The 12,947-nt window shown below is 35.5% G+C and overlaps 2 protein-coding genes across 2 annotated transcripts; both read left to right on the forward strand.

Moving 5' to 3' along the window:
* Positions 1 to 3,847: 3,847 nt before the first annotated feature.
* On the forward strand, positions 3,848 to 4,816 carry LOC142173557 (uncharacterized). Its single transcript, XM_075239170.1, has 2 exons — positions 3,848 to 3,854; positions 4,443 to 4,816. The coding sequence occupies exons 1-2, from the start codon at positions 3,848 to 3,850 to the stop codon at positions 4,814 to 4,816; spliced, it is 381 nt and encodes a 126-aa protein (XP_075095271.1).
* A 4,835-nt stretch (positions 4,817 to 9,651) lies between these two features.
* Positions 9,652 to 12,580, forward strand: LOC107786742 (serine carboxypeptidase 1-like). Its single transcript, XM_016608254.2, has 8 exons — positions 9,652 to 10,056; positions 10,536 to 10,643; positions 10,746 to 11,017; positions 11,107 to 11,349; positions 11,544 to 11,656; positions 11,764 to 11,859; positions 11,969 to 12,074; positions 12,268 to 12,580. The coding sequence occupies exons 1-8, from the start codon at positions 9,672 to 9,674 to the stop codon at positions 12,427 to 12,429; spliced, it is 1,485 nt and encodes a 494-aa protein (XP_016463740.2). The 5' UTR covers positions 9,652 to 9,671; the 3' UTR covers positions 12,430 to 12,580.
* The last annotated feature ends 367 nt before the right edge of the window (positions 12,581 to 12,947 follow it).

The following is a 12,947-nucleotide window of genomic DNA, read 5'->3' on the forward strand; positions in this document are numbered from 1 at the left end:
AAATAAAGCGGAAAAGGTACTACGGCTGAAAATGAGACCTTAAACCTCGTAACTAAAGAAGCTGAGGGTTGACCCGACTGAAACTCAGATACATATCTAGTACTAACATAAACCTGAATTTCATAGAAGCCATAAAATAAAAATAAAAAAAGAGAAGATTTTGGAGGCTGAATTTCATAAGTGCCAACAGAAATGATAATTTCTAAATCACGAGGAAGTATTTAAGCAATCGGCTGATAAATTGGTTATCCTTTTGTAACCTAGCAATTTACAACCACAAAATAGGAAAATTATAGAAACTTGAATAGGAAAAGAGACTGACCAGAAGATTAATCCCTCGTAGCCAAATCCGAGCAAAACATTTCAGAGGGATTGATTGTATATGGTGGAGTAAATTCTATTCCCGCAAAAGATGTAGAGTCGCGCGTTTTATTTTGGGGAAAAGCTGAAAGAAATTATAATGGAAAGGGGGAACTTAGGAAAATTCAAAACTAATGAAACGTTACTATAAAATATCTTACTGAAATAACTTTTGCAATACAAGAACTTATTCAATGGCTGTGATAATTTCGTGCATTATATACATCGAAATTCTAATGTAGGAGTACTTTCAAAGTTTCAATACTGCCGAGATCGTTGCAAGAGGTCAAAATTCTATATGCAGCGGACAAAACCATTGCAACAAAATTATCTACTGCAACGGTTACATAAAGGTTTACATCCTACCTGTTGCGATAGGCCCAATTTCTTGTACTGTAATTTGAAACCGGATATAGCAAAACATAAAACCATGATCAGGTAGAATTTGATACGTAGTCTGTTCCAACGCAATATCTGTCATAAGGAAACATGATGAAAAGAGACACGTGGCTTTAATCTGAAAAATTATCAAATAAGCACAATTTTATAAAACTTGAAAAAAAAAAAAGGTTAGTCAAAAACTTCTTCACCCATTTTATCGACCAGACGGGCAAAATTGCCCCATTATATGCATATACTTAAGTGTTCCTTTCACTTATATGTAGTTGTGTGTTTGGTTTATAGATTAATTAATTATGCAAAAATTACAATGCATAAATTGTTTATGCATTGAATGATAACATATGAATTGTTATGTTGAGATTGCTTATTTTAAGAGCTTTTTTGTTTTTAAAGGATATTGAAGAGTTAACTAAAATAGCAGTCTGTCCAACTGTTTAAATTATAAATAACTGGCGAATGTATAATAAATATTTAATCCACATATAATATGTGTTTAACTATATATAATCAATGTATAATCTACGTATCCGAAGTAAACCGTGAATCCGGTCAACTATTTTTGTAAAGATCTCTTTAATATAGACTGTTACTCCTTCTTTTTCTTCATAAAATAACACACAGATTCTCGCATAATTTTAATTTAACAAGTATTAGCCAATTCGTTAATAAGACCGATCAAAAGCTATATTAAGTTATGGAGGGATTAATATCTTTGCTTATAAAATCTGTTAGGGATATAGTAGATATGTCCTAGATCCATTATCATATTTGATGATTTGAACATATTTTTGTGAACGTTATTTCATATAAAATATATATGGCATTTGACGATATTCTTTTATCATAGTTATTATTAATTACTTGATTAATTTAATAAGGTCCTTGATTAAATTTTGAGACTTGTTATCGTGATAGAAATCATGATAATGAGAGTTAAGCCTCTTACAATTTAATCTAAATTTGTTCTTGATCGTAGAATTATTAATTTGGACATTTGTAATCCAGTTAGATCAATATTTATGTGATCTTCTTTATGGGATAAAGATTAGTTGATCTCATTAACTAAATCACATAGATAGATGATGCATATGGAGATATGATCATGAACCGACTCATTGGATAATTCCTAATGGTTAGAATTACCATAAACTGTCAATAGGATATTCTTTTGAAGATTGTGATTTAAGAGTTTCATTTGACCGGAGATTATCAGAGTAATTGACAAGTTATTTATTGTGCTTTGATACTAGACACATATAGCCCTAGGGCGATAGTTGAAAGAATATTGGGTACGATTAAATACTTGTAGAAGTAATGATTGATCAAGATGGAATCTGTCGACTCTTGGTAATGAGTTTAAGCTCCATGTTGTCATGAATTATAAACGACCAAACTAAGATCTTGGCCAGGGCGATTGAATGAAAGAAGAAAAGAGTTTCTTAGGTCATTCAATGATCGATTATATATGACATGAACATATAGTTGGTCACCTATTAGGATTTGATAGTTGAACCATGTCCTAGGGTGACTCAGAGCTATAAGGACAAGAGGAAATATTACTTTATTCTTCTACTAGTTCTTGAGAGTAAATTGTATACTTCATCTATCCGGTCGTTAAGGAGTGTTGCTAGACGCCACCCTTGATTAGTATATTAATATGATTAATTTACTATCGATTTAGTATTGAACCTATGGGGTCGCACACTAACGAGTGTTCTGATCTTTGCTAAAGGATTAACTAACTTATTATTTGACAATTGAATTAAAAAATTTAATTAGTCAAATAAATAAAGTTACTAGTCCAAATGAAATATTATTAAATCTTTTATAGAGTTTAAAACTTCTAACCATGTTTGAAAAATACCATTTGTCTTACCATGTATTACTACATAATATTTAAATTTTCTTTCTTGGCTATTGTTTGTAAAATATTAGCATAGAGCATTTAGAACTGCTATAAAATATTTTGTGTTTTTTTTATTATATGCTATCCACAAATTATCTATCAGGCATCTCTGTGGTCTATATATTATACATTCTGCTAAAACTCTAAATGACATATTTGACGGTGGAAAGAATATTAAATTATATTTTCCAAAATATATTCTATCCATACTAGTCTGTTCTACTAATATTTTTGGCTTAAATAAAAGATTACCTAACATTGTCTGGGAATACGTGTCTGAGGGTGAGGCTTTGGGTTCACGTATTAGTCCAAAAAGGACTCGTCGGCCACAAAGTCCCATTGTGAATGGGATCTGTATTTAGAAGGAATTAACCTAAATAACCGTCTATCCAATTGTTTAAACTAAAAATGGAAAAAGTAAACAATAAATATGACATTCTATTTGTATAAAGATCCCTTGTATTTATAGTAAGTTATGGAAAAGTTCAATTTAGAACTAGACTTTTCCTTAGTTTTCCTTTATTGACTTGGGAAAGAATTGATGATTGGCTATATATATCATCCATATAACGTGGCCAAGGGATCAATTCATGAGGTGTGCCGCACAGTCGAGAAAAAATGTTTTCTTGTCTTATTACTATTGCTTCGAGTTTTTGAGAAAATTTCAGCAAAGTATTGTTCATATCAGTCTCGGTGTGGATACGCATAGAATCTTTGTACTATCGAATTTTTTTTGAAACGAAACTTTCTTCACCAGGTACGTCTTAGATCCGATTTTTGACATGTGAATAAAATTTTAAACACGAAAAGATCTTTTTAGGATTGTTATTGTCTTCCGCTGTGTGTTACAAACATCTATATACAATCCTACAAAATCAACCAAATATTTTAAGTATTAATTAGGGACCTCTTATAATTTATGTAGAATTCTAAGTAATTATTTTTTATCTTGCGATAAACCAAATTACTTCAAAGTGTATCATCAAAGATAGAAAATTCTTACTTTGAAAGTCGCCTATAAGAAATGGAGTAGTACTCTTCCTCTCAAGGTAATTAAACGCTACGTGTGTGAACTAAGGGTATTAAAAATATTAAAAACCAATAAAATCCAAAATAAATCTTCATTTTATCTCCTTCTCGATCAGCCTTTTCTGTCTGCTCGAGAACGACGACTTGAAAATGAAAGGTAACTATCTCCTTAATATATACTCCGTACTACAGGATGATGAGAAGAAGAAGCCCCATGATAATTTAGCATAAGAAGATTTGTTTGTTGATGAAGAATTGAAGAAGGGGAAGAAATGTTTCAGACAAAAGCCCTAGGTTCTTCGGATTATACGACGTCAATGTCTTCACATGTATGTTTTAATCTTACCATTTAGCATTGACACGTGTGAGCATCACAACCATCAGAAAAGTTGATCAAGAGTCGTTGATTTGAATATATAGGAAATAAGTAGGAACCTTCCTACACGTGAATTGCACATGTTTATACATAGTAGGGAATAAAAGAATCTAAGTTAGTTACACATAGGGATTGATAATTGTACGGATGACTAGAGTAGATTTATTTCTGCATTTTCTCTTTACATCAATTTTACATATATAAATAGGTTGTACACAATGAATAAAATATACGGAGAAAAGTTTCTGCATCATCTATCTCTCAATCTTTCATAGTACCAGAGCAATTCTCTGCTCGATCCTTGAATTTCATCATCTAATCTTTCTCTTTTCTCTTGCTCAGTTTAATCTACAATCATTACTGGAACAGATTCCTCACCTACTCTTTTTCTTTCTGGTTCAACCAGTCAAGTTGTGAATCATGATGTCAACCATCCTTACTTTCTTCACTCTTCAGATGCACCTGGGATGACTCTTGTCACCTCACCCTTTGATGGAAGAGGATTTCCAGGATGGAGAAGATCCATTCTGATTGTGCTGTCAGCTAAAAACAAACTGGGATTCATCAATGGGGTTTGTGATGAGCCTACTTTGGGTTCAAAGGATCATGCACAATGGAGTAGGTGCAATGACATGGTCACCTTGTGGCTGCTAAACTCTCTAACTAAGGAGATAGGAGACAATGTCATTTATTCCAAGTCTGCAAGAGAGATTTGGAATAGTCTTGAGCATAAGTTTGGATAGTCCAATGGAGCCAAACTCTATCATCTGCAAAAGAAAATAGCCAAAACAGTTCAGGAAAATAGCAGTATTGCAGGATATTTTACAACTTTGAAGAGGTTGTGGGATGAGTTAGATTCTTTGAACTCACATCTGGGGAGCACCTGTACTTGTGCGTGTGAAGCGAAGAAAAAGATGGACAAGTTTCTAGAGGATCAGAGAGTCATTCAATTCCTTATGGGATTGAATGATGTGTATGCACATGCAAGAGAAAACATCCTCATGATGAGCCCACTTCCAAACATGGATCATGCCTACTCTTTTCTTCTGCAAGATGAAAGTCAAAGGAAAATATATGTTAGCCCACAATATCCATCAGATGGGGAATCTTTTATGGTTGGAACTCCAGGGAAGTTCAATCAAAGAAACAACAATCAGAAGACCTGGGGAACTCCTCAGAAATAGGGAACAATCAGAATATGCAACAAAAATTTAAGAAGAAGACAAAGTACAATCCCAATGTGAGTTGTACTCATTGTATGAGAACATGGCATGTCAGGGCAGATTGCTACAGACTAATAGGTTTTCCTGATAATTTTCAATCTACAAGATTAACAAATTATCAATCTCCAATAAAAGGGAATGCAGTGGTGGCAGGACAGGAAAACGAAGAGAAACCCAATGCTTGCATTGAAGGAAACATAAGCAATCATAACAAATTTTTCAGTAAGGAACAAATGTCTAAATTGGTGAACATCATCAAGCAAGTACATATTGGAAATGCAGGAAACACAACATCAGAAATCAATGCAAATATTGTGGCTGGTACCAGTCTCAAATACACATGAACTTGTCTTGCTGTTTTTAACACTAAAACATGGATTATTGACTCATTAGCTTCTAAACATATGTGTTTTGATGCTAGTTCCTTCATAAATTTGACCCCTCTGCCTGTACCTCTAAATATTAGTTTACCTAATTTATTTCAATTATGTGTTACACACATAGGTAGTGTGTCTATTCAGCCTGATATGATTCTTCATAGAGTACTTATTGTCCCTTCTTTTAAGTATAATTTATTATATGTTCATAAGTTATGTGTTCAATTCAGTTGTACTTTAAACCTAACCTCTAGTGGATGTCTATTGCAGGTCCCTTTAATGAGGAAGGGATAAGTTTTTGGTGAAGTTAGAGATGGATTGTACCTGTTCCAGCCACCTAGAATAGAGTATGTTTCTTCATTTAGATAAAATGTAGTTTCTATTCCAAAAGGGAGAAATCCCAGTGTTGTTTCTACTTTTGTTTCTTTTCCGGTACCTTTAGTTGCTAATGCTACATCTAATGTAATCCAATGGCATGCCAGGCTAGGGAATTTGCCCTTTTCAGTAATGAAAAATTTGAGTTTCATTAATTTTCCTTCTAGTTTTGATCACGTGTGTAACATTTGTCCTCAAGCTAGGCATACCAGACTGCCTTTTTCTTTAAGTCAAACTACGAGTTCTGCTATCTTTGATTTAATTCACATTGACACTTGAGGGCCCTTCAAGACTATCACTTACAATGGATACAAATATTTCTTAACTATTGTAGATGATTATAGTAGGGCAACTTGAACTTTTCTTTTGATTACTAAGAGCAATGCCTTTTCAGTCTTGAAATCATTTCTATGTATGGTAGACAGACAATTTAACTTGAAAGTGAAGAAAATCATATCTGATAATGCCATAGAACTAGGAACAAGATCACAAGAGGCAAGTTTTCTTGACTCTCAAGGGATAATACATGAGACATCTTGTGTTACAACTCCTCAATAGAATGGAGTAGTTGAGAGAAAACATAGACATCTCTTAGAAGCGGCAAGAGAATTATTCTTTCACTCTAAAGTGCCTCTTCCATATTGGGGAGAATGTGTGTTGACAATAACCTATTTAATCAACATAATCCCTTCTAAGGTTCTGAAGGGTCTAACTTCATATGAGATTCTGCTTGGTAAATAACCCAACTATGGTTCACTCAAGAGTTTTGGATGCCTGTATTATATATCAACTTTGTCTCACAACAGGGATAAGTTTGAGCCTTGAGCAAAGGGTTGTGTGTTCCTAGGGTATGCCTAGAATCAGAAAGGATACAAAGTTCTAGACCTTGACACTAAGAGGGTGTTTGTTTCTAGAGATGTCAGGTTTCGTGAACATCACTTCCCTTTTGCTCACACGCCTTTGACATCTAATTTTCCCTTATTTCCACCAACTACAATTCCATCAGACACTTTCCCTCATGCCCCAGCAGAATCCTCTTCTAGACCTATCTCACCATTATCATTTTCCTATATTATCTCCAACTCACCCTTCCTCTTCATCACCCAGCAGCACATCTAAGTGTCCTACTTCCCCTACTCCAATCAATATCACTCTTACACCCTTTAAATCCACTCTTGTTTCATATCCTTCTTACTCACCCACCAAGATATTTTCTCCCTCATCAATCACTACCAGAACACCTAATCCAGTTCCTCCTCCCCCAGTCAGAAAGTCTGACAGGGTAACTCAGAAACCACCTTACTTAGATGACTACATCTGCAACAACATTTTCCTATCTGACCTCAGTTCTTGTTTATCTAAGCCTCTCAAGCCTACTGCATTCTCCTTTGGAGCACTTTCTATGAATAATCAACACCTTCTCACTTTTATTTCTTCTATTTCTGAACCAACCAGTTATCTACCAGCTTCTACACATCCTGGGTGGAAGAAGACCATGGATGTTGAAATTTCAGCACTTGAACTAAACCACACTTGAGATGTTGTACCCCTACCACAAGGAAAGAGAGTTTTACCCTGTAAGTGGGTGTATAAGGTTAAACACAATTTAGATGGTACAATTGAAAGGCTCAAGGCTAGATTGGTAGTGAGGGAGGGACATACAAAGGGAAGGGATAGATTATTCAGAAACCTTTTCACCTATGGTGAAAATGACAACCATCAAGTGTCTCTTGGTTGTAGCTGTTAAGAAGGACCGGAGAATATCATAATTGGATGTAAATAATGCCTTCTTGCATGGAGATTTGCAGGAAGAAGTCTATATGAAGTTCCCTGCAGGTATATCTCCTCCTAAACCTAATCTTGTCTGTCGACTAAGGAAGTCACTCTATGGTTTAAAGCAAGCGTCGAGGCAATGGTATGCTAGGTTAGCTGGGGCTCTAAGCTACAAAGGTTACTCCAGCTCTCTAAATGACTATTCATTCTTTTTCAAGCAATCAGGTGATTTAATCTCCATATTAGTTGTATATGTGGACGATATACTACTCACAGGTAATGACACCACAGAAATTGCACAACTTGCAGCTTTTCTAAACACAGAATTCAAAGTTAAACATCTTGGAGATATTCATTATTTTTTAGGAATGGAAATCCGTAGAGAAAAGCAAGGATTTGTCATAGGACAAAGGCAATTTACCTTGGATCTTTTGACAGAATTTGATTGCACAGGTCCAGCAGTGTCTTAACCACTCGATTCATACTCCAAATTACAAGTTGATGTAGGAGAACCTTTGTGCGATCCTACCGTTTATCGTCATCTAGTTAGAAAGCTCAATTATTTGACTAATACCAGGCCGGATCTCTGCTTTGCAGTCCTTTGTTTAAATCAGTACATGCAACACCTTTGCATTTCTCATTACTCAGCAGCTCTGCGTGTCTACGTATTGATCCTTCTCAAGGAATTTTCCACTCCGCAGCTCCCTCTTTTGATTTACTCGCCTTTTGTGACGCTGACTGGGCGGCTTGTAGAGATTCTCGTCATTCTGTGAGTAGTTTTTTCATCACGCTTGGTGGAGCTCCAATCTCATGAAAATCCAAGAAGCAGATTTCCATTTCCATCTCCTCTGCTGAAGCAGAGTACAAGTCGATGCGGCGAGTAACTGCTGAAGTTACTTGGTTAGTTCGCCTTCTCTCTGACCTCTCTGCCACTCCGACTTTGCCAGTTCCCATTCACTCCGACAGTCAGGCAATAATTCACATCGCCCGGAATCCTGTCTTCCATGAGCGTACCAAGCACGTGGAGCTTGATTGTCATTTTGTCAGGCAACAATTCCTCTGCGGCTTAATTACACTCTCTTTTGTTCCATCGGAGCAGCAACTCGCCGATCTCTTCACCAAGCCTAGCCTCTTTCTAGGGCTTCTCACAAAACTATTTTGAACAAGTTGGGGTCCTTTCCCTCCCCTCCAACTTGAGGGGGGATGATGAGAAGAAGAAGCCCCATGATAATTTAGCAGAAGAAGATTTATTTGTTGATGAAGAATTGAAGAAGGGGAAGAAAGGTTTCAGACAAAAGCCCTAGGTTCTTCGGATTATACGATGTCAATGTCCTCACTTGTATGTTTTAATCTTACCATTTGGCATTGACACGTGTGAACATCACAACCATCAGAAAAGTTGATCAAGAGTCGTTGATTTGAATATATAGGAAATAAGTAGAAAGCTTCCTACACGTGAATTGCACATGTTTATACATAGTAGGGAATAAAAGAATCTAAGTTAGTTGCACATATGGATTGGTAATTGTAAGTAGATTTATTTCTGCATTTGCTCTTTACATCAATTTTACATGTATAAATAGGCTGTACACAGTGAATAAAATATACAGAGAAAAGTTTCTGCATCATCTATCTCTCAATCTTTCACAGGAAAAACTTATTCCGAACAAGTCATCTATAGCTGTTAAATTCGTATGACGTTTTAACCAAAGAGCACAAAGGACAAAGATATGTCAGTCCGATTTTGAGTACAAGAAAAAAGATCTGACGACATTCTCAACGTTTTGCATACTCTATAAAATAAAGAAGAGTTATCGCTGACTTATCAATCACCATTTCTTGTTTCTTGCATGAGAAGGAAGAAAATGAAAGTTTCCTCTGTTTTAAGTCTTTTTCTAATTCTATGCTACCTAAGTGTCCAACAATGTTACGCAGGGGAAGCAGATGTTCTACGGCAATTTCTCAAGGCTCGACGGGCAACGACTAGTATTAACCACGGCAACGCGGCTGCCGAGAAACAAAGACGATCATCGTCAAAATTCAGAGTGCCACAGGTAGGATCAAAGGAAAATGACAAGATTTTAGCACTGCCAGGGCAACCAAGTGGGGTGAATTTTGATCAATATTCAGGATATGTTACAGTTGATGCTAATGCTGGTAGAGCCTTGTTCTATCACTTCACTGAATCAACTCAAGACCCTTCTTCCAAGCCTCTTGTCTTGTGGCTAAATGGAGGTAAATACACATGCACCACACACACGTTTATGGGCAAAGTTAGTGTGTGTTTATATATGTGTGAAGGGGCGGAGCTAGCATATGGCTTGCATGTTCGGCCGAACCCAGTAACTTTGGTCTAAACTATGTATTTATCTTAATAATTCATTGAATATGCATAAATTGTTAATTTAGAACCCAATAACATAAACGAAGTAGAATACCGAATTCACAAGCTTTAAATCCTAGTTCCGCCTCTGTATGTGTGTATAAGCTTTGAAAGTACAATCAGCTTATATTTTAACATGTTGTAGCACATTCATTACCTGTCTTAATTATTTTCATTTTCCGTACTGATCTCACTTTTTATCGACAGTTTATTATTAATTAGGTGACCTCATAATATTAAAATTCTTCTACAATGTCATTTACTTCCCTTTATTGTTTGAGTATCATGTTTCCAGCTTAATTAATTTGTTGTTTTTGTATGAACTTGATAGGACCTGGTTGCTCTTCGTTTGGGAATGGAGGAATGACGGAACTTGGACCATTCCGCGTCAATAAAGATGGAAAAACCTTGTGGCTTAACCCATTTGCCTGGAACAATGGTACTTAATTATCTCTCTAGATCTTCTGCAAAATTTGTCATCACAATTGAGAGTAATCAGTAAACCGTAATAACAATGAACAATTTTGTGACTTTGATGCAGTGGCAAACGTGCTCTTTTTAGAATCACCTGCTGGTGTTGGATTCTCTTATTCTAATACTTCATCAGATTATGTTACTGGAGACGAAAAGACTAGACAAGACAGTTTCACCTTTCTCATAAATTGGATGGAAAGATTCCCAGAATTTAAACACCGCGACTTCTACATTATTGGAGAGAGTTATGCTGGGCACTATGTACCTCAACTTGCTCAGCTGATCTTATCCCACAAGAAATCAGAACCCAACCTCGTAATTAACTTGCAAGGAATAGCCGTAAGCTAATTATAAGCTTCAAATGATCATCAAAATCCTTCTCTAGATTATTAAGTCACTAATTTATCTATATATGACATGGTTTTTAGACAGGAAATGCCTTCATTGACGATGAAACAATGAGTAGTGGTTCATACGACTTTTATTGGACACATGCACTAATATCAGATGAAATCCATGAAGGAATTGTCTCTAATTGCAACTTCTCAGCAGAATTTACCACACAAGCTTGTGATGAGTACACAGACCAAGCAGATTCATCTCAAGGCAATATATACACTTATAACATATATTCCCAACTGTGCAACTCCTCTGCCTATTTTTCCCTTCCTGTAAGTTCCACTAGCTAATTAACTGCTCATTTCATTCTTGAGAATTTTTTTTTATTTGCACCCAGTATTTAAACCGATTTAAATAATTTAATTTCACTGTCGCAAATTAAGGTGAGAAATTTTTTTAAAAACTGTACATTTTAGATCCCTTTATTAAATTTATAACCTAACCTTTTTTCTATTGGCTATAACAGATATCTGGATTTGATCCATGCTCAGCTGATTATGTAGACAATTACCTAAACACTGTTGAAGTACAAAAGGCACTTAATGTCAGAGACATACCCCAGTCCTGGGGTTCTTGCAAGTAATACATATATACTGTGATTATTTTTAAAATAATTCGTTAATCAAGTCGAATAGGTTCTTTTTTTTTTTTTTTAATTTCACTTGTTTCAATTCCCTCTTTTGCAGTGATTACATACACGGCTCTTGGCAAGATTCCCCAGATACTGTTCTACCAATCTTTCAAGAGCTCATGCAAAGTGGCATTAGGGTTTGGATTTATAGGTTAGCAAATCAAGCAAGGAACTAAGCAGTCCTCATAAAAATAATTCAAAATTTCGAAACAATAACATTTTCTGATCAAGCCTTTTCTTTCCTGACTTAACAATTTCAGCGGAGACGTAGATCATATTGTGTCTGTAACGACAAGCAGATACGCTATAAACAAAATCAAAACACCAGTCAAAACGCCATGGTATCCTTGGTTCTTCCAAGGCGAGGTAAAAAATGTTTCATTACTAATTACTAATCTTCAAATCTACAATCTCTCTTAATTTCCGGATTATCATATATGTATATAGGATTACCTACATCACACCCCCTTGGGGTGCGCCCCTTCGAATACATAATATTTCGTGCACTGAGCTGTCTTTTCTGTATGAATTAATTATTTCATGCACCTTTTTTTTGAAGGTTGGTGGTTATGCAGTAGAATACCAGAACTTGACATTTGTGACGGTAAGAGGAGCAGGACATTTTGTTCCAAGCTATCAACCCGGTCGTGCATTGACCATGTTCTCATCTTTTATCAATGGCACACTCCCTCCTGATCTAGACTTTCCTGGTCTCCACTAATTAAACAGAAGATAAACGATTATTGAGAAGGGGAAAAAAAAAGAAGGAAAGTTGGTTTCACATGGAATAATTTTGTAGAAATCTACTACCCAATTATATTCTTGATCTGATATTCCAAATTCAAAATAAGACATACACAATCTAGTATTGACGATGTGTTGTTTCTCATTGGTTAGAAAAATCTCACTTAATTAAATGTCGTTTCAGATGTCTAGTTTCATCTCTAAAAGCTTTAAAATCTTGAATTGATGCGTAGAGAACTAAATGAAGGAAAATTGGCATTTGGGTCAGAGGTTTCCTCGTGGTCACTTGTACTGTGAATGAGAAGAACGAAAATAAGGTAAGAATATGTCGATTTCCCTCGAACGATATGGATTCCAATATTAGGTGATAACGCCCAACTATACCTTCTAAAAAGGACTAAGCGGTCGTTGCAAATATATTCCGGCTAATAAGTCCGGAGTCGAATCCCACAAGGAATTAACCTATCAAACACAGCTACTAAACTCGTACAAATT

Source organism: Nicotiana tabacum, chromosome 19 (genome assembly GCF_000715075.1).
Source record: "Nicotiana tabacum cultivar K326 chromosome 19, ASM71507v2, whole genome shotgun sequence".
Classification (NCBI taxonomy): Eukaryota; Viridiplantae; Streptophyta; class Magnoliopsida; order Solanales; family Solanaceae; genus Nicotiana; species Nicotiana tabacum.